General features: G+C 29.6%; 1 protein-coding gene across 1 annotated transcript in view; it reads left to right on the top strand.

Annotated features, from left to right (window-relative positions):
* The window catches only part of LOC111618604 (E3 SUMO-protein ligase RanBP2-like), a gene marked incomplete at its 3' end in the record, with an annotated part of 120,004 nt that overhangs the window by 82,588 nt on the left and 13,846 nt on the right, over positions 1-23,570 (top strand). Inside the window, exons 13-19 of the mRNA XM_023360160.1 lie at positions 721-862; positions 8,455-8,561; positions 12,894-13,073; positions 13,386-13,462; positions 15,793-15,913; positions 16,779-17,093; positions 17,297-17,513. Coding sequence (XP_023215928.1) covers positions 721-862; positions 8,455-8,561; positions 12,894-13,073; positions 13,386-13,462; positions 15,793-15,913; positions 16,779-17,093; positions 17,297-17,513 — 1,159 coding nt within the window. The remainder of the gene's footprint in view (positions 1-720; positions 863-8,454; positions 8,562-12,893; positions 13,074-13,385; positions 13,463-15,792; positions 15,914-16,778; positions 17,094-17,296; positions 17,514-23,570) is intronic.

Genomic DNA, 23,570 nt, shown 5'->3' with positions numbered 1-23,570 from the left:
TGCAATTTAAACCACTTATTATAACATTTCTCTCTCTGAAGTCATTCTTTAAACTATGTGTAATTGGAAATCCAGGGGATGTTTTAATGAGATGTTAACTTTTTTTCGAACTGATGATATTCTCATTTGAATCCTTGATGAAAACTGGACTATTTTATTGAATCCCTTTTCAATAAATTCTTTAATTCCACTATTATAAGAAATTTGGGAAGAATACAAACTTCCAAAATAATTTTCTGTTCTTGCCAACTTGGAAAATGGCATAGGATTACTAGGGCAAACCTAATATATGTCAGAAATGTTGACTTTGCATTTGACAGGAAAAAGGAGGAGTGTGAGTAACTGGTCCTGGATTTAACTCCAAGCCAATCATTAGTAACAAATAAAATATAATTGTTTCCAGAACTTGTTTCATAGTTATATTAAATAGAAAACAAATTCTTGATAATAAACATTTAAAACAACTGTTACTAGAAGCTGCTGAAAAAGCTCACACTTGAAAATTTAACATTTTAAGCAGATAACTCATAGTACATAAATAATAAATGGATGTTTTTGTAATAATTTATACTATAAATAAGAAAGAAACTGAAGTATACATTTTTAACATTTTAATTTTATTTTTCCTTTACGAAATATTGATAATCAATGATAAAAATCTTGTGAATAAATTATTTTACAGTTGCAATCCTTTAAATAATGCTATAAATGTGTTTTCAGGTACTGGACAGGATATATAACAGACTGTTTGGTAACATAAAGAAAACTGATCCATCTTTGTCCCATTTTCTGCAAGATAAAACTTTCCTTACTTGCCCCTTAGAATTTCCAGATGTAATGTCTCTTCAAGAATATAATGAAGGTATTTAATTTAAACAAATTTAACCTAGAAATATTGTATGTAATATAAGTAAACAACGCCTTTTAACAGTCCAGCAAAAACATTTAATTCTCTAATAACGTTTTCGACCGATTTTAGTGGCCTTCATCAGTTACTCCAATATCAAAAAGAACAAAGTATTCGAAATTTACATAATACAAAATTAAATAAAATTAAATTAAACTGCAGTTGCGTAGAACAACAGAAAAAAATAAAAATACATAAATAAATAAATAAATAAAAATAAACAAATAAACCCAAATAAATAATAATGCCGTCATCACGGATACATATATTAACTTGTGTTAGTGTAAAATGACTTCCAAGCAGTTGCCAAACCTTCTGCATCTCTGTGATTGATACATTCCGTGGCTATATGCACTTTATGTATTTCTATTTTTTCAAGATGCTTCACCGTTTGTAATGATCTCGTGGCCCTAATGATCGCTGCACGATCCCAGTATACGGTTACATCCTGTTGTTTGGCAAATGCCACCAGAACAGTACTATCGATGTTCCTACCTACAGAATATTTATGCTTATTTATCCTTTGTTTTAAACTCCACATAGTTGCCCCAACATACACGAGGTCGGAATTAAACCGACGATCTTTTATAGGTATAGAATATATACCCGTCAAGCTATTTCGATTATCCTTCTTCTTGTCATTTCTTAACATTCCATACACAGTTGGATTGCGTCGATATATTATTCGTAACTTATTTTTATTGGCAACTTTCCTAACTATCTTGTTTAGAAATGGAAAATAATTAATTATCACATTTTTTCTTTGATCAGTTTCGGGAGGCTGCTGGGTTGCTTCTGTATTCTTTTAATAAGTGTCTCAATCTCTTTTCTGTGGTATCCCTGTCGTGCCGCTGCCTTTTGTATGCAATCTAATTCCTCATATGTATCATATAAACTCGTGCAGTGGGTGTACGCTCTTTTAATCCACGCTCTAAACGCCGCATATTTAACATGCTTAGTATCTGTCAAATTCTTTGGGATGATAATAGATAGAATCATCCCAAAGAATTTGACAGATACTACTACAATTTGACAGATACGAGATCATTACAAGCGGTGAAGCATCTTGAAAAAATAGAAATACATAAAGCGCATATAGCCACGGAATGTATCAATCAAAGAGATGCATAAGGTTTGGCAACTGCTTGGAAGTCATTTTACACTAACACAAGTTAATATATGTATCCGTGATGAAGGCATTATTATTTATTTGGGTTTATTTGTTTATTTTTATTTATTTATTTATTTATGTATTTTTATTTTTTTCCCGTTGTTCTACACAATCGCAGTTTAATTTAATTTTATTTAATTTTGTATTACGTAAATTTCGAATACTTTGTTCTTTTTGATATTGGAGTAACTGATGAAGGTCGCTAAAATCAGTCGAAAACTTTATTAGAGAATTAAATGTTTTTGCTGAACTGTTAAAAAGGTGTTGTTTACTTAAATTATTTATTTGATTTAGTTCCAGTAAGATTTTTTGATTATTGTATGTAATGTTTTATTTTGGCAACTTGGTTTAAATGAGCATTGAGTTTTTAATTTTTTAATCTTTTAAATATTCTTTATCCAGTGATAATAGGAAAAAATAAAGTCAAAACAATAAAATTATTTCATATACACTTAAATGAAATAAAACATGCGTAGTATTTACTAATGATGCAACGAATATTTGGTTACTATTCGATATTCAGCCTGTGTTTCGCTATTCGGCCGAATATTGAATACCTAAAAAAAGGAGTAAGAAATAACAAAAACACAGTAAATTAATCATTTTGGTAACTTTTATTAATGCTGAACATACATTTCAAATTCGAGAAAGTGTAATTTTTTGCTTATTTATGTAAAACGTCAAAGGAAAAGTAATATAACTAAGTTATTTTTTTAAGAGATCAAAAAAAGGTAACAAATCAAATGAAAACTACCTACATATTATGTAGTTTAGTCAACTATATACTCGTATATAAAAGAACAAGTCCTGATAGGATAATTAATGCAGAGCCAAAACTACTGGTGCTAGAAACTTAAAAATTTGAGGTTGTGTTCCTTTTGTAAAGTTTAGGCATACTAAGAAAAGATTTTACGAAATTTTAAGAAAAAAGTTGTATGAAAATTTGTACTGCATGGGCACATTAGATTGAAACTTAGGTCATAAAATGTGAAAAAAAATAATTAATGATCTGTAAAGCATTTTTATGAAATAATCCCTTATTATAAACTTGAAAATTAAATTAACTTTTTGTTTCATTGTAGAAAATTATTTATCATAACTGAAGTTTCAGACATCTTGGTAGCCTGAACGGCCTGTGCACACTAAGTGACTTTCATTAAAAGCATTTAGCCTTCCAAAATGTATGAGACCAATTATTTGGCATTGATGGCCACGAATTTTGAGCCAATAAGCTGCCTCGACTTGCTCGATTATGTCTGCTACAACTGTCAAGAATTAACGCAATTGGCAAAGTGTAGTGACAGTGAGCCAATAGAGAGCAGGATGCGCGATCCTTGCCATAATGCGGTTTGCATGCCAATTTTTGTACGTGCGTTAATCAAGCTGAATATTCAGCTATTCGGCCACGCTCCTCGCTGAATATACTATTCGTTGCATCACTAGTATTTACAGCATTCAGAAATATAATTGATGTTGGAAGAAGTATACAATATCAAGAAAGATTAAAACCACCTAAATATATCAAAATTTAATCTATTATAAATATATAAATAGATTTTAAAAATTATTATTCTAGATTTTATTTTTATTTATTTATTTATTTTATTTCTGAAAAAGACACTGTGACCAGGTTGGCCTTTTACAAGCATCTTAAAGCAAAAATCAACAAAACCAACAAAAAAATGAAAAAACAAAAACAGGACGCCAGCTGAGAAAGAAATTACATTCTACCTCAAGTTCGAAAATTAATTGAGAACAAATATCAGTGTGGCTTAAGTTTTTTCTGTTTTTTTTTTTGTTTTTTACTTTTTTTTTTTGAAGACTTCATAACTTGATATGTTACGTAAATCATTGCACAGACTATTCCAATAGAAAATTAATCGAAAGATTGGTGCAGATCTCCTCACCTCTAGTTTAACAATTGGGAGACTATATTCACGAATTATACGAATATCTCATGTTGATCTGCGACACTCTCCTATACCAATTCCGAGGAAGCTGTTTTCCTTTTTGCCCTTTATATATTTGAAACCCTCCAATAGAATCTGTTTCTTGTAAATTTCACTAATCTTGTCAATATTATCGGTGCGGTAGAGTTCAGATACTGATTCCATAAAGTTTAAATTATAAATTGAACGCATGTAATGATTTTGTGCCATCTGAAGTTTATTAACAGCCTGTAGAGATGTGGTTTTCCATACAGCAATACCATATCTTATTTTAGATTCAATGCAAGTGTGGTACAGCCATTTCAAGGAGTGATGTACTTAAAGCTTGAATTTTCTTATTTATCCCAGTATACTTTTCCAGGAAAGTGCAACATCATCTATATGTTTATTCCAGCACAGATTGTCATCAAAAGTTACTCCCAAAAACTTAATAGCATTTACTTTTTCTATGTTATAATCAGTTATTTCAATTTTATGTGATGTGGATTGATTATTTTATTCCTGTTTGCAAAGCAGAGGAATTTAGTTTTATTTTTAATTACTAATCCATTGTTTTCTATATAACTATTTAAAGTTTTTAAAATGTGATTTAAATTCTCCTGAAGAATTATAGCGTTCGTATGAGAATAAGTTATCACTAGATCATCAGCGTACATCAGTATATTCTCTTTTGGTATATAGTTAAATAAATCATTAATATATATATATATTGAAAAGCAGTGGACCCAAGATTGAATCTTGAGGAACGCCGTTATTTGGCCTGAAAGAGCTAGAGATAATCTGTCTAATTTTTACAAAGTAAATTCTGTTTGACAAGTATGATTTTAACCAGCTTAGAGGAGTCCCTCTTAGACCAACAGTTTGCAATTTTTGATACAAAAGTTCATGATTTAAGCTATCAAATGCCTTTGAAAGGTCCACAAAAACTGATATTGCTATTTTCGATTTGTCAAGTTGTGACATTATTGATTGTTTCAAATGCAACAAGCATCTACCGTTGAAAATCCTTGTTTATAAGCATATTGGTTTCTGTGAATAACCTGGAATCTGTCTATAAAAGTTGAAAATCTCTTGTAAAAAATCTTCTCGAAAATTTTAGCCAACACTAACACTATTATTATGGGACAATAATTTTCAATTTCACTTTTTGATCCTTTATCTTTATATAATGGCAAAACTAAGTTTTGATTCAGTTTTTCCGGAAAGTAACCATATTCAAAAGATTTATTTATCAGATGTGATAATGGTTGAGCTAAGATATCAGATATGTGTTTTAAGATTTCAATATTTATGAAACTGATGTCTGGAGTGCTGTTTTTCAAACCCTCTATAGTATTATAAACTTCTAAGGCTATTGTGTTTTCCAAAAAGAAAGTATTAGAAATACTAACATTTGTTCTGTGTTGCTCTGAATTGATATTGCCGAAGACATCTGGAATAAAGCTGTTCAAGGACCTGTAGTGCTCGGCAAAAATGTCACTAAAAGTGCGTTCATTATTTATCATTTACCCCTTGTAATTCAAATGATCTATTTTAGCCTTATTCTTTGTCCTGGTTACCTGAAAGGGTAATGTCTTAATACTTTTCCAGAAGTCAGGAGGAGATTTAACATTAGAAAACAGAAAATTGTAATAGTTTTTCTCTTCATTAAGGATATTTTTTCTGATTTGTTTATTCAAGGTATATATATCCTCTAAGTATTTGTTTCGTCCTTCGAAAGTCATCCAATTTTTATTTTTGACTGTTTTAAGTAAAGTTTTCTTCCATTTAATTAATGTGAGCATGTGTTCAGATATAAAATTCTTTAACTTTTTTTCTGCTAATTTTATTTTTTTTCACATGTTCTTTAGTCTGAAGATATTTATCAATAAAACAAGTAAGGTGGTGTATAAATAGTCAGCTAATTGGTCAGTTGTCAAACTTGAAGTATAGTAATAACTAGATGACAAAGCATAACGTAAATGGCAAATCGAGGAATTATTGATTTTAGAGTAGATTGCTTTGTTCTTTATCCCTGTATCAAGGTCTTTTTCAGGGGTAAAGATGATGATAGGTAGATGGTCAGATATCAAATTTTGATGTATTAAAAATTGACATGCACTATCGTTTGTTAGACCAAAGTGTATCAAAGAGTGAGTATTTTTTCCATATCTAGTTGGTTGATTCAAATCAGCCAGAACTGTTAAATTTTCAGTAAAACAAAGATTTACCAGTCCGGAGGTGTTGGAGGAGTTATTTTTAAGTAAATCGATATTAAAATCCCTGATTATTTGTAATTTATATTTTCCATATTTGGTTGATTTATGTAATAGTATTTCATTTATAACATCCAGGAAAATTTCGTAGTTTGTAAATGGGGAATGATAGACTATTACCAACATCAGATTACCTACAACTATCATAATTACATTTATATAATTCCTTGTAAAAGTTAGATCTGAAACAACTTCATAATGTTTATCATTATGTACATATATTACTATGCCTCCATGCTGATTGGGTTTTCTTTCTATTTTTTCTTGCGGATAATCTTTTATATATGGTGGAGGATTTACATCATTTGTCCAAGTTTCGCAAAAAGCTAATACATCAAAGTTGCAGTTATATTCCTTGATTGTTTTAAGTATTTCTAAATATTTGTTATTTACATTGCAATAAAACACTAATATGCCTTTTTTGGAGAAGTTGTCATCTTTATATGTGTTAATAATTCAGCCATTTCGAAAGATTTTCTCTAAACTGTCCAATGTTGGTATCCGAATTGTTGGAGAAGAAGTATCCTTTTTTAAATACACATTTCCGTTATTTGTCCAAGTGTTTAATATTTTTCCTTGTTTTTTTAGCGTTCTGGTTTTGTAGAAAATATTCTATAATATGAAGTAAGATGTTCATTTATATATATTTTATATTCCTCATTTATAATGTGACATGCATTTGTGGTTATTTTTAACTTCTTTTTAATATTATTTATAATTTTTTGTTTGACAACTGAACTGGCACATTTCACTATAATTGGTTGTGATCTAGTTTTGAATTCTTTTCTTTTATTATTACTGGGTTTAATTCTATAGGCATTCAATAGAGCTGACTGATTAAAATTATTGTCAACAAACGAAAAAATTTTATATGCTATTTCTGTTAAATTCTCATTCTTAAGTGTCGGCACACCAACAACCGCCAAACTTGAGTTGTTAAGCTCCTGCTCCAACATGCAGAATTTTTCTTTTAAAGAATTTAATTCTGCCTTCATACTTTTATTCTCTTCCTTTAGTTCTGTAATTGTTTCACTAGCAGTTACATAGTTTTTCTCTAAAACATTAATTCTCTCTTCCATTTTGTCAAACTTATTTGTTAAGAATTCTACCGATTTCTGGATTTCTATGTTTGTTTCTTTTATGTTACTCAACTCCAAGTGTATTAGTTTCACTTCTTGTAAAATCGTTTCAAAATTTTTGGTAGTTATACTTAAGGGTGATGTTGGAGTGAAAGTTAGATTATCTGGTGTTGTATCAATGTTCTTATTATAATTATGTGAAGTCATAATAATCTGCTCACACTCACCCAGTTCTCTGTCATCTTCCAGTTCCTGTGTCCAATTTTTTTGAAAGACTTGCTTAACTTATGAAAGTTTGCTGCCTGGATCCCAAAACAATAGAAATGAGCAAATTTAGAGCAATTGGAACAAGTTAACAAGTCACTTTCCGAAACTTTGTGCTTGCAAAAGGAACAAGCGCTCAAACGATGATTTGCCATAGCTCCACGCCTCCTCCACTCTCGCACGCCTTAAATAAATTAATTAATTAATAACTCAGCTGGAGTTTTTTTCAAAATTAGTCAAGAAGTTCACTTAATCAAAATTTTTTTGAAAAGTAACTAAAGAGATTCATGTAATGTCAAAAATTCCTTAACCCAAGATGGCGATCGGCCATTCAAGTCAAACATTCAACTTGAATGTTATTTTTATTTTATCAGATTTAATAATAATAATAGTAATAAAGTGGTGAGAGCACTGGCACAGCTTTCCTGGCACTTCAACTGGAGATTAATGGGACCATTAGGAAGGCCAGTAATTTTCAGTTATACTATGATAAAGCTTAAGAGGAGTAATTTTGTTGAATTATGATAAATTTCTTTATTTTTTAAATAAGACTATTTAAATTTAAAAAACACTGATAATTGTACAAAGCTTTAAAAATTTTTTTTAAAGAATGACTAAAAATTTTAAGCAAAAATAATTTGCTCAGATTATTTTTGCTTCACATTTGTATCTATTATATTATATAGTATAATAATTGTTATTAATTACTTAATACGGATTTTTTGTTTTGAGTGACTGTAAATACACGTTATTCAAAATATAAAATATTTTTGTAAATTATCACTTCTTGTTGAGAAACAATTCTTACAGCATTAATATTTTGTTTTAGTGATATTCAAGCTTCATCCTGATTCATTACATCATTTAATTTGGTTGTTTCTTCATATTCAAAAAAGACTAGGAAGTTACAGTTCAAAAATTAATTACAAGTCAAAAGTAAGTTTTAAGTTTTTTTTTTTCTTAACTTGGTGTTATACAAGGTGAAATAAAACAGGTGGATAGTAAATAATAACATTTATTTATAGATTACATATACAATTATATTCAATTTTTATGTATACAGTAATAATAAATATGTTATATTTTTCATGGCATTTCACAAACACAAACAATATAGCACAAACCCTATGCAATTTACTGTTTACATACTTTTGGTTCACTCTATATATAGAATAAAATTAATAAAGAAGCATTTAGTGATCCAACCACTTACCTATTTTCAACTTTTAATTTACTTCAAATTTTATATATTATAATAAGATAAACTCAGGTTGATACAAACATTTTTAAAAAACATGATTATGTATTTAATAAATTGTGTATAAGAACAGTGATTAATTAAACTTATTATAAAGTTAAGATGTTTAAAATATTAGAATTGATAATGAATGTACATAGGTACAGAGCATATAAAAATTTTGGAATTAATTTAAATTTTTATGTTGTAGATTGTAAACTATTTTTATTGCAAACTATCAACTAAAACATGTAAAAAAGGAAATGTTTAGCATAATAAATAGTGTACAGTACTTTCTTCTAAATGCTGTTATTGATTGCATACTTTGACTTGAAGAATTACAGTGTACTTTCTATTTTATTGTTACATTTGATGTTATTAACAGGATCTGTAAATTAAAACAAAATAATTTCTTGTATATTGATGAAATTATATTAGCCTATACTCTGGTATTCCCAACATATCTCCAGTTGTGACCTAATGACCTTGACTGGTGGATCCGAGATGTCTTGTTTCAGCATCAGAACATTTTTGAAACTAGATGTCACTAGTCATTATATATATAGTGTACACACACAAAGAGAATTTATTATAGTACTGAAAATTTTAAGAATTTTAAGTACCTGAAAGTTTATTTATAAATAAAGTTTAGGTATATTAGGCTCAGAATTTATGAACTTCTAAGATAAAATATTATTATTATGTTGGGTTTAATTAGTTGTACTCAGTTGACATTGGTTGCTGTGTACTACACTGGACCAGAGTCAAGGCATAGCAACCAAAACAAGACAAAAATTAAATAAGTGTCAGTGTGTGTGTGTGTGTGTCTGTATTGAGGAATTTCCTAACAAATTATTATTATTTGATGTCATAATTTCATTTTATACCAATACATAATACATAAAGGTAATTATTTAGTTAATATGTATATCAGATTATGATCAGAGTAGCATTCTGCAACTCTGATCATAAGCTACTAAAAGCAGAAGTAACATTAAAACTCCATACAACAAAAATATCAAAGATCACCCAAGACTTGAGACTCCAGCTAGTTCAATCTTACAACAGACTCTCCAAAATTTAGATCCTCTATCCTTTACAAACAACCCAGATGATTTATGGACGCAAAGAAAAAGTTGGATTTTAACTGGAGTACAACAATGCACCACACGACATCGGCCACAGAAAAAGAAACATTGGGTGACAAATAGTAGTCTTGAATTAGTAGATGAAAGGAAAAAATTATTAACTTCAGCAATCGTTGCAGATGAAAAGAAGAAAAAGCTAGACAAAAAAAATCAAAAAGGCTTGTAAGAAAGACAAAAATGATTATATTGACAGTATATGCAATGAAATTGAATTCCATGCAAATAATAATCAGACTTGTGGACTATATGATAAAGTTAGATATCTAGCAAGAGAGTTCAAACCAAACACACAAATAATTAAAAATGATGAAAATGAAATCATAACTGATGCAGAGGGGATTGTGGATGTCTGGAGGAAGTATTATGAGAACTTTATAAAGACACTGGACAAACAAATGGTAATAATCAACTTCAGAATAGATGGACAGGGGAAGTTGAACCATCTGTTCTTAAATTAGAGGTAGAAAAAGCCATAAATACGTTAAGAAATTACAAAGCTCGGACTGATAACATAACCTCTGAAATTTTAAAAGCAATGGGAGAACTGGGTGTTGACATATTTCATAAAATCTGCTCCTTAATTTGGAAATCTGTGAGATGGCCAGAGGAATGGTGTAAATCAATATTTATTCCAATTTATAAAAAAGGGGCACCAACAGACTGTAGTAACTACAGATCTATCAGCCTAATTAATCATGCCAGTAAAGTAATGTACCAAACAATTAATAACCGTTTGAAACCCTTAATAAACCGTTTGAATACCTGAAATAGCTGAAGAACAATCTAGGTTTATCCCTGATAAAGGAACTCTTGAACAAATCTTGAATGCTAGACAAATCATTGAAAAAGCCTATGAATTTAATGTTAAAGCTTATCTTTGTTTTGTAGACTGTATCAAAGCTTTTGATTGTATAAAATGCCACAAAGTGTGGCTTGTTTTCAAGAACATGGGAGTCCCGTGCCATCTTATTTCAATGATCAGAAATTTATATGAGAATAACTCTGCAAGAATAAGAGTTAAGAAAACTATGCCTAATACATTTACATCTGAAGCTGATGTAAGACAGGGATGTGTTCTTTCCCCTTTACTCTTTAATGCTTATTCTGAAATAATCATTAGAAGGGTATTAGATAACTGGGACGGAGGCATTTCCATCGGGGTCGTAAAGTTAACAACCTGAGATATACTGACGATACATTTATTATAGCATCCAATGAATCAGAAATTGAATATATTATGAAATGTCTTGAAACTGAGAGCAGGGAATATGGATTGCTGATTAATGGAAGTAAAATGAAAGTTGTGATGATTGTTCCTTGACACAGACTAAGGAAATTGCAGGATATAAGATGGTGAATGAATTTGTTTACCTTGGATCACTTCTTACAAATAAAGGAGGATGCAATAATGAAATTAAATGCAGAATTTACCTTGCTCGCAATGCAACCTCTAAATTATTTAAAATTTGGAAAGATTCTGCAATCACTATTTTTAATAAACTGAAGCTCATAAGAACGTTTATTTTTCTGATTGCCACTTATACCTCAGAAAACTGGACCGTAAATGCCACATCTTGGAAGAAACTTGATTCCTTTGAAATATGGACATGTAGAAGAATACTGAGAATCTCTTGGATGGAGCACCAAACAAATTGCTTCATCCTAAATCAACTGAAAATCACAACATGCCTTACCACTAAAATATACCAATCCTACCTTTGCTTCTTGGGATATACTTCCAAACACAAAAACAAATCCTAGAAGGGACAATCAATGGCAAATGCCCTAGAGGCAGATGTCAGATTAGGTGGCAGACCAAGTAATGATGATTACAGGACATACAATGTATACAATTACAGTCATCCACATGGCACCAGGAGCAGTGGAAAGATGCAATTAAAGCCGTCAATTCATACAATCACCACGCCTTTTGAAGGACATAGGACTGAGAAGAGAAGTACAGTAGAGCATCAATTATCCGACTCCCGATTAACCGTCACATCGGTTAACTGACCATTCTAGTCGGCAAATTCAAATGTCTGCTAGTGATTTGCAGGATATAAGGTGGTGATGTTGGCTATGTCTTGGCTACTTTAATAGTACTTTTACGTGTTTTAGTTGGCAACACTGGCTCGACCATGAAAGGGAGCAGTATTTAAACGAGGCTTAATTTTCTAATTTTTAACGATACAATAGCGAAGATTATTATTTTAAAAAAATTTTTGTTAGGCTTAACATCGATGAAAATTCAACACAAAGTAGGTTAATAGTGATATACTAATACAGTAATTACATGAGATATACTAATATACTATACTAATAATGTATTTTTTCATATTTTTCGGTTATCTGTTTTTTTCAGTTATCCGACCAACCCCAGTCCCCAGTTGAGTCGGATAATCGATGCTCTACTGTATATCAGATTAGTNAGTAAAAACTCTATAATAGAATTTAAATAAAAAAGTATTGGTTATAACTTATAAATACATTTATAAAATTTAGGGAAAGCAACTGATATTTGGTTCAGATTAATTTGTTAAATTAAAAGTTATTATAATTATTAAAAGCAATAAGTATTATTTTGAACTTGTCTGGTTTATAAATGAAATAAGGTAAAAGTTCAAATGTTGTATTTTTCTTTGTTATTCAAGATAAAAAATACTTTATTCTTAAACATAAGTGTTGTAACTAGTTTTCTGGAAGGAAAGAATACTTTTTTCAAAATGTTAAAGTTATGGTTTTGTCCTTAAAATCAAAATTTTACTGATAAACAAGAAATGGTCTCTTGATAATTTGAATTTAATTTTTATTTATTTATTTGAATTAGAAAAATAAATTATTGCATTTTAAAAAGTCAATTAATACAATGATGATATATTACAGGTTTTTGAAGATCTTCAATTTAGTACTTCAACATTAACAAATGGAGCTCCAGAATCTCTCTGTCTCTTAGATATAGAAAGCTTCTTATATGCTTCAATATATACTTCACAACTTGCTATAGAGAATTATCGTACTGCTACTCATTCACAAGTATATGCTCCTTTAGCAATACCTCCTGATATAGCTGATCCTTTATGTAGCAAAGAACAAGCAACTTGGTGGGAAGCTGTATATAAATTATATATATGTTTTTGTTATATTATCTTTATCTGGTTATGAATATTTAAGTATTTTCAAAACCTTTAAAACTAATAGAGAGACATGCAATTAAATATACAGTGTATATGTTAATAGTTTACATTGTTAGATGATTTAGAATTCATAAAGAAATTTATCATTTTTAAACTTTTCTGTTCTATTTAATATATAAAACCTCATTTTTAATTGTTNACTCATTCACAAGTATATGCTCCTTTAGCAATACCTCCTGATATAGCTGATCCTTTATGTAGCAAAGAACAAGCAACTTGGTGGGAAGCTGTATATAAATTATATAAAAATACAGTGAGGTAAAATATTATTTTGGATTTAATTATTAAATTGAAAATTTTTATTATTATAAATTTTTATACATCTTTTGATAAATATAAACTTAAAAGAAACTCAAAAAATAGTAGTAAATTTAATTACTAGAAAAATTTTTAGTTCTAAGAAGAGTGTTTTATTTTGAATTTATTATTTATATACATAATTATCTAATCATATACATTTTCCATGCCCAGAATTATTACTTTTTCTCACTACACTTTATTTCTTGGCCAGTTTCTTCTCCAGATACCCATTTTTGTAAAATATTACAAGTTTAACTAAATTGCAGTAACTGGAGTTTGTGCATATTGGAACTGTGCAAAGCAAGAATTTTCTGTATTTAAAGGAAAAATGTTTTTGGATTATTCATTCATTTGAACATTAGCATTTAAAAAAAGTAATTCACTTTGCATAGTAACTATAAAATTCAGTAAATTTTTAACTGAGAAACCATAAATTTCAATAATTTCTACAATATTATTTTTATAATTATTCTAAAACTGATATTTTTTTCACAATTACACCTGTTTCAAAAGTATTATATAAACTAATTGCTAGTTAATGTAATGTATTAAAATATTTCTATAACATAATACATTCGACCCCCTCCCCCATACCACGGGTTCCTATAGTTCAGATTCCTATATCACGGCGAAAAAATTGCATCAGTATTTGTACAAACGTGCTAAAAAAAACTTGTATAATTCAGTAAAACGTCATCACTGACTCGTGTCGTGACAGGATTGGTTGAATCTAAATAAATAGCGGATATTGCACAAACCGTTGAGTTTAAATGAGCAGCAGACCTACTAAAAACCATTTATTGTTTAACATCCATAAAAATTATATTTATATTAAATTAGATGTCTCCAAAGTTCAGCAAATTTTTCGCAAAAAAAAAATAAATTATCAGGAAGCATGCGAGCACCATTCGATGACAAGCTCCACGACGAAAACAAGCTTAAGCAATGGCGTAGTCGAATGGTGCATGCTCGGTAAGTAATCCTACAATTTTTTGTTTATAGCATAGTTTATATGGATTATTCCCAAAAAATTATACATATTTTGGAAATGTTGAGTCAAATTAGTCTAGAATCGATTAATTTTATGGAAGAAACCTTTCAAACAGTCGTAGTGTGTAAATTGCATACGTGCTGGACTGTGATTGGCTGGACTCGTAGAAAATGGATTCATAAAAACCGGAACGTATCTACCGTGTTATAGGGGGTCGACTGTAGTTATATCTAGTTATAAAAGGTGGCTGTTTTGTAATTTTATGATCTTTCTCAAAGAAATCTAAGAAGCCTTTATGCAAATATATTTTTAAATTATGAAAATTTATTCAAACAGGTAATTTTAATGTTTTTTTTTTCTTTTTAATGGCAAAATTTATAGGTAGTTGTTTTTATTGTGATTATAGTAATTATTGAATATTTGTGATTAGTTTCATTATTCAACAGAATATAATTGCCAATTATTTGAAGTGTATTGAACATAATTTTATTAACCTTTATTTGGTATTTACGTGTTGATTGACTCATAGATTTATTTTTCTTAGATGTGTAGGGTTTTATAATTAATTTGTTACATATCTGTTCCAAGTGTCATTTCATTTTGACTCACTCATGCATAAATACATTAATATGTATTTATGCATGAGTGAGTCAAAATGAAATTTTGACTCACTCATGCATAGTATTTACATAATTGTAAATATATTGTAATCATAATTATAATTGTAATCATGAATCATATTGTAATCATAATCATAATTGTAATCATGAATAGTATTTACATAATTGTAAATACTATTTGAAAACTAAGCACTGAAAAGTAAATAGAATATACTGCTACATAGTTTACAAATATATTTATTAAAAGTAAAAACTCTATAATAGAATTTAAATAAAAAAGTATTGGTTATAACTTATAAATACATTTATAAAATTTAGGGAAAGCAACTGATATTTGGTTCAGATTAATTTGTTAAATTAAAAGTTATTATAATTATTAAAAGCAATAAGTATTATTTTGAACTTGTCTGGTTTATAAATGAAATAAGGTAAAAGTTCAAATGTTGTATTTTTCTTTGTTATTCAAGATAAAAAATACTTTATTCTTAAACATAAGTGTTGTAACTAGTTTTCTGGAAGGAAAGAATACTTTTTTCAAAATGTTAAAGTTATGGTTTTGTCCTTAAAATCAAAATTTTACTGATAAACAAGAAATGGTCTCTTGATAATTTGAATTTAATTTTTATTTATTTATTTGAATTAGATAAATATATTAAAAACTTTCATACTTAATACAGAGAAAAATTAGGAGAAATGAGAAGAATTCTTCAGCGAGGTTTAGAAGTCATTCGAGGAGTTGGTAATCATGGCATCAGTATAAAACTAATGGTTCATTTAGCAAGAACATTTATTGATAAGGTAATTATTTGTTTTATCATATAAAATTTAGAGTTTTATTTGAAACTTTTTAAAATTAGAAGTTAAGAAAAAATGCAAGTGATGTGGATTGTAATTTTTTGTTTTTTTTTAAACATGGCTTTATAAGGATTTTATCAAATTTCTATAATAATTAAATATATTATTTCCAGAATAGTTTTTAAATTCAGTTATAATGTTTTTAAGAAATTATGTATCATTAAAATATTGCAAATGAAACGTTTCCAGTAAATTATATTTGTTTGTTTTATCGTTGTCATTATTAGTTTCATACATTACTTCTTGAAACAACTAAACTTTGGATATAAAATAAGTTATTTTCAAATATAGATTCCAGTGAATGAATGGTACATTCCTTGATGGAAATAAATTTGTTTTTCTTTTACCATAACTTATCTAGCTGATACCTTCAAGAAATACTTTATTATTTTAAGACATTTAATGCTAAATGTAATTAATTGGAATGATAAAAATACTGAGTTTTAAAGTTATGAGTTGTGAGAAATTTGAAATAACTAAATAAATAAATAAATTACATTGTTGTTTTATAAGCTGTTTTGAAAGCATACTTCATTCTAAAGGATTTAATTTTGATTGTAAAATTTAAAAAATAATAAATTTTTCTTAAAAGTTAACATATTAACATAAAATATTGGAGCCAATGGTATATATCAATTTTTAAGATGTAGATTAATTACACCATAATGGTATTGTCAAAATTTAATTATGATGTCTAATTTAAATCTTTAATAAATTAATTTAATCTGTTAAATCTGTCACCTGAGTTTTTTTGCATTTTACAGAAAAAAAAATATTTAATTGTAAATTTTCTTAAAATATTATATAGGCTTCTGCTGTTCGTGGAGAAAATGAGGAATTACATTCTGAAGAAGTTAGCAGTTTAGAGTTACGTGCTAGTCATTATTGGAAAATTGCATTGAATATGCTAGAAAAATTAGCCAAAAATCAGACTTTAAAAGTACCAGCAGAATGTCTGTTTCATAACTATGGGAGCAATCCTTCAAGTGAAGAAGTTTCTTCTCTTCAGGAAGAAGGACAATTGTTTTTAGCATGCCATGCGATGAATGAAGGTCTGTTAGAAGCTGCTGCATGTACATTGAGTAAGCTTTCATCTCCTCATGCCAGCTTTTATCTAGCTTTGGTATGTAAATTTTATGTTATGTCTATATTTTTATAATTAATTTCTATTAGAATTTAACTTTTTTGTAACAAATGATCATTCTATCATTATACATTTTTATATCAGGATTTACTTTTTGACTACAGTGCAAATGAAAGACTGCAAATATTTCCTTCAAAATGAATTAATCAATAATGATGTTTATTCCTTTTCTTTCATTTAAGACATTAAAACGTCTTGCTGAGAAGAGGATTGAAAATAAATCAAGAAGGGAAATTTCATCAAATTCTTGGAATACTCATATAAGTTTATTGACTCGAGCCAGAGATGCTTTACATGCAACTTTAGATCGTATTCAAGGAGATTCAAAACACCCATTGAATTTGGAACTTCAAGCAGAAATCGAAGATGTGGAAAATCAGTTAGCAGCAGCTGACTCGGGTACAGAATTTTACTTAAAAAGAAACTATAAATTATTTTAATGAAATAAGTTTTTAAGAATTTTTACTGATTTATGATCTTAGTAAAATAAAAGTTTATTTAGAAGAATAAATTATACAGTACTTGTAAATTTATTTCTTGTTATAAAAAAAAAGAATATCTAAAGAATAATTATGAATCATTTAAAACTTAATATATACATTGGCTATTAGATGCATTTAATTTATATTATATTTAAGAATCTGCTAAGAACAGAATAGTGGTTTTGTGGTTTTTATTATTATTATTAAATTGGTCACATAATATTGTAGTATTTTGTCAGCTGGACCTCTATTGGGCTGCAAAAATTGAAAAAATTGTAGACCTATAAATTCCCACTGTCCCACTGTCTGTCCATCTGACTTTCCTTAATCTTGAGAACATTGTTAATTAGATGAAAGACAAGACCAGATATGGAAGCCTTAGGGACAGGTGGCTTCAATTAACTATATACAAACTTTTGATGCAAACTGAAAGTTGTGTTATTTGAATTTAAAAATTTCCCCTGGAAGGTGTTACATAGATAACTGGCATGACTCTATTGTTAAAGGAAAAGTACAATGGTGAGCCACTAATAATTTGAGGTGTGGAGAGCACATATTTTAAATTAAATAAATAAAAAATATGATTAAAAATTGCAGCCCAGCATTGTGACCATGTCACAATAAATAATTGCTTGTCCAGTGAGAGGAGTCCATACTCATCTTTATTTCAGAGCTTTCTGTAGAACAAATTGTTCTTTCTTTTTCTTTGCATTTAGAAGTGTAATATCTATTTCATTAGCGACGTTGAGGCTGAAGTTTTAAATATGAAAACGTGTACGTTGGATGTTCAGTGCCGCTTTCCTGTAAGCCTAGAAGTTTGACAATGGTGTTTGGATAGTCAATGGAATCATACTTGACATTCCAAACACCATTGTCAAACTTTTAGGCTTACACCAGACACTAGAATTGTTTATTGGCCGCACTCATTGGTATAGCCAAAAAACATGAATAGGAAAGAAGAATAAAAGTTTTAGGAAGGGTTGAGGTGGAAGGTGAAAGAAAGCGAGATAGGACAGAGTGCTTCTAGGCTTACAGGAAAGCAGCACTGAACATCCAACATACACGTTTTTGCATTTAAAACTTCGGCTTCAACCTCTCTATTAATTTGTTTAATAACTGTTACTGTCATCTAGAGAGAATTGTCTGCTACTATCTGTACTGCAACAATTTACAAAGATCAAAACTTTGATGTATTCTTGTTATAATAATGTTACTTTTTAATTACTAATAATTATAAAATTTTATAGCGAAAGTGATAAATTATAATGGAAAAAGTCTCAAAGTATTGAGTATACATTATAACCAACAGTATTGCAAAACAAACATTTCAAAATAAAAGTAGGAAATTAAACTATCTGTACTTAATAAAAAGAAATCAAAATATACAGCATATCATAAAAAAATATATACACATTTTGATGATAAGTCCTATCTTTATTTTCTTAATTTATATTTTAATTTTATATTATAATATATACTGTAAATTTGAAAACTATTAAATTAAAATTAAGAAAATAAAGATAGAAGTTATTAATCAAATTGTACAATACATGCAATTTAGGACATCCTGTAAATACTGATGTAAAAGACTTATTTAGAAATAAATGCTAGTTTAAATGAAGCTAGAATATAGTTCTTCATATAAATTATATATATGTTTTTGTTATATTATCTTTATCTGGTTATGAATATTTAAGTATTTTCAAAACCTTTAAAACTAATAGAGAGACATGCAATTAAATATACAGTGTATATGTTAATAGTTTACATTGTTAGATGATTTAGAATTCATAAAGAAATTTATCATTTTTAAACTTTTCTGTTCTATTTAATATATAAAACCTCATTTTTAATTGTTTATTGTCAGGTAGTTGATTTATTCATTCTTCATACAAGTTAACTATTCATTAAAATGTGTTATGAAAAATCAAAAAATAAGCAAATATTTAAATTGTCTTTGAGATGCACTAATAGAATGAGATGCATTAAACTAATAGAATGTAAATAATTATACAAGATATTATAATCAGTTATATAGATCATAAATATAAAAGTTTAAAATGTGTTTGCTACTCCAAATATGAATGAAACATTGTTTTAGGACTGTTTATCAAATTTTACAAATTTAAAAATTTTTTATAGCCAGCTAGTATTAAAATTAAAAACAAATAAAAAGTAAATAGTTTTTCCGTGAAATGTAAAGTTAACCTTTTGTAATTTAATTAAACTTCATAAAGTTAACAAAGTCTGATTTAGTTTTTAATTATTATTAATACTGTATAGAAAATTAAATAGAATATTTTATTTATGTTTTCTATCAATATTAACAAAGTAATAATTATAATAATATAGTTAGTCATCATTGAGTAGAATAAGTTTTCTTTGCTATCGTATTTGATATTACAGCATACTATTAAATGTGCATACATTAATTATAATATACATATTTTTTCTAATTGATTGGATATTTTTAGATTTATTTGTCAAGATTTTACTTTATTAGTAATTATTTTTGCATTATAACTAACAAAAAACTTCCATCTTGAAATCAAACTTTGCATTTAACCTATTTGCAAATGTGTGTGTCATCTCAATGAAATAGATTGATAAATACTTAATGACAGACATTTCATCATCAGATTGCATTTTTGTCTATAATCAGTCTTGCTCTGAAAAATTAAAACAGGTGATTTTCTACTTGTGGAACCAGGCTGGATATGATATTGATGATGATTTCAAATCTTTTGAAAATGTCATGGAGCAAACATTCAATATGAAAAGGTTCAATATTGTGACCGCAGGGTCGGCACCTCTTTGGCGCCCTGTCAGGATGACACCACTGTGTCTTGTAGTAGACACAGAAAAATTTTATTGGCCGTTTATTTGGTTACGCGAACGGTCGCGTTGTGGACATCTAGTTCCGGGATGGAGACGTACCGAGAGAACCAGAGGAATTACACTCTAACTCATCTAGACGTAATACCCGTTTATTGTTCATACTATATACAATCGCAATAGCTATATATAATTGGGTTAATTAACATATCTAAGTTTTTTCGGTTACCCGTATTCCTGACAGAGAGAGCTCACATATATTTTGCGCGAGGATAAATACCTTGGTTTGAATCGTTGATTAATCTTGGGTTGAATTGTTGATTAGTCTTCACAAAGTTCTTTCGAACGTTGAAACGTTTTTCAAGTAGCACAAAGTTCTTCCTAACGTTGTCGGGCGTAGTCCTTTCGAACAGCGGCGATTAGATGAGTTCTGGTAGTGACTTATCCGTTTTTGTAAAAAACACAGTGCGCACAAATTTCCAGAGACTGACTCTTACGTATCGACCCCTCCTTTTTATGAAGGGGGTCTCGTTGGGTTTTTCCACTGCCCTATTAGGACTGGTTTTTTTTCTTGACCAATTGTCTTTTTCGTGATTTCGGGTGACACATTCGATGTATCATACTTGACAAGGAACTAAGTTCGTGGGAAAAGATTTTTATGTTCTTTTTTTATAGCAGTATGAAGTTAAAAATTTTTTTCCTTTTCCTCCCTTAACAAAAATTTTATTTAACGAATTTATTCACTAAACTCGACTCTCACATTATCCCGGCCTTTCCAAAATCGTGCTTGTTCCCAAAAGAGCAAGTTCGATTTTCACTTTGTTGTATGTCTTCAATTACAATGAAAAAATTTCTCTCTCTCTGACAAATTATAGTAACATTAACAAAATGTCGTCATTAAATTTTACAAAAATCGTTCTACTTCCGATATCAACATTATCAATATAATCAACAACTTCCGACAATTTTTTTTTTTTTTTTGAATTGCAACGTAGTTCAATTGCTTCTCATTCATCTTTTATTTCGACAATTATTTTTCATTCATATTTTTCCGACTATAAATGTTTTTTTTTCGATACTTTCATACAACAAAATAAAATTTACGATTTACTCTCTCTCATCTTTTGTTTTATTTTTCGCGGAAGTTCTACGACACGCGTTGTTTTTCCTATCTATTAATAGATTTTGATTATCCCCTGTTTGATCGGTTCACTGTTTTTTTCGCTTGATAGTGGGCTGTTGTGCTCCCTAATTAATTCTGCTAATGGTCACGAGCATTTTTTTTTTCTGATTTGGTTTCAGTCGGACTTTATTTGTGTGTGTGGGAGACGAGTTTCTGACGGGTATGCGGCTTTGCGGCGGATGTAGCATTGTAGTCAGCGTTGTGTCTAGCGTTCTTTGACTTTGTGGCGAGGTTGAATGTTTCGGAAAAATAACTACGGGCAACAATGGAATGCCTAAAATTGTAAGCATCATAGTGAAAAGGATCATTATAGCTTTGAGCAACAAATTCAGGCCTACTGGTTGATTGCTACTTTCGGATTCCAGGTGCTTTTCTTGTTTCTTAGTTGCTTCTGGTTGACTTTGATTGTTCCCGTTTCTTGCTGCTACTTGGGTGGATATAGGAGTTGGTTCCGGTTCTGAATGGCTCCTTGTTTCTAACTTTTGTCCCTTTCTCGTCGGGGGAACTGAGATTGGTTCGTTACCCTTTCCTTCTGAGGATCGTATCGTTTTCTTCACCCTTTTTTTCATCTTTTTAGGAATGTGACTTTTATTAGGTTCTAGTGGTTCTTGATGTCTATCTTTAATTTTCTCTCCTTCTATTACGTTTTCATAGGATCGGACGACTCGAACAACAGCTTTTCTGTTAGTGGTGGTCCTTTTTGCTCGTACCCGGTTTGATTTCTCACTTGGCTCGTAGGGCTCCTGGAAGCTTATTCCTCTTCCATCGGGAAGTATTATTGTTTCGTCCGCCATATGTATACCTAACTTCAAGTCTGTAATTATATCTCTTCCTAGTAAGCAGTCGAATGGATACGTGATTCGATCATCGACGATGTAGCATGTGTAATCAAATTGTAGAGGGCCGATTTTGAATCGGAATTCACTTCTTCCGTGTGGATAAATTTTGTGTCCAGTAACGCTCCGGAACAGAATATCTTTTCTAGCATAGTCTCTGTGAAGGTTGCCTAATTTCTGAACTAGGGACCTTGACAATAATGTTACTTCCGAGCCTGTGTCTACAGCTAATTGCGTCTTCGCATCATTGATTTGACAATGTAGTGTCGGCTCTTCATCTAGCTTTCTATCCTTCGGATAAGTTCTTGTTTCATGGAATCTCGAGATTTTGATCTCATATGGCTTTTGTCTCTCCCATCTATAATTTTCCTTATTTTCTCGCCAGTTCCGGTTGTTCCTTCTCGCATACCGCTGTATCTGATGTTGAGGTTGATTTGTTCGACATCTCCACTCTGTCCTTGAACCGCCTGTTCTGTTTCTTGTTTGTTTTTGGACTTTAGTTCTTTGAGTTCGCACACCGCCTATTATGTTTCTTGAGTCATTTCGTTGTTCGCTAAATCTATTTCTAGCATTTCGATAGCTATTTTGCCGCGCAAATGAAGTATTTCTATTTCCATATCCGTTTCTTTGGCTTCGCTGTCGCCTTAATTCGTTTAATTGTTCCTGTATCTGCCTGATCATTTGATCTATATTTCTATTCGTGTGGTCCGCGCGTTTCTGTTCGGAATTATTTATTGTAGAGATGCCACGAATATTCGGCTACTATTCGGTATTCGGCTACTTTTTTTAATATTCGGTATTCGGCCGAATAGTACGCAACATTCGGCCGAATACCGAATACCAAATCATGAAAAAAAAACCGCACATATTACTCAAAAACGTATTTATTTTAATCATAAATTATTACATTTAATACTTAAAATCTATCAGTGGTAAGTTGTAATGAATGAAAACAATTTTTTCAGCATTTGTTGATAGCAAACGATTGCGCTTTTCCTCATAAACTATACCTGCTTCTGAAAATAGCCTCTCACTATATACACTACTGCTGGGAGACGATAGATAAATCTTAGCGAATTCTGTCAGGCTTGGATACTGTTTTGCGTTTGCTGACCACCAC

Source organism: Centruroides sculpturatus, unplaced genomic scaffold, assembly GCF_000671375.1.
Source record: "Centruroides sculpturatus isolate CEXI.00-Female unplaced genomic scaffold, Cexi_2.0 scaffold94, whole genome shotgun sequence".
NCBI lineage: Eukaryota > Metazoa > Arthropoda > Arachnida > Scorpiones > Buthidae > Centruroides > Centruroides sculpturatus.
This window is presented reverse-complemented; position numbering and strand designations above follow the sequence as displayed.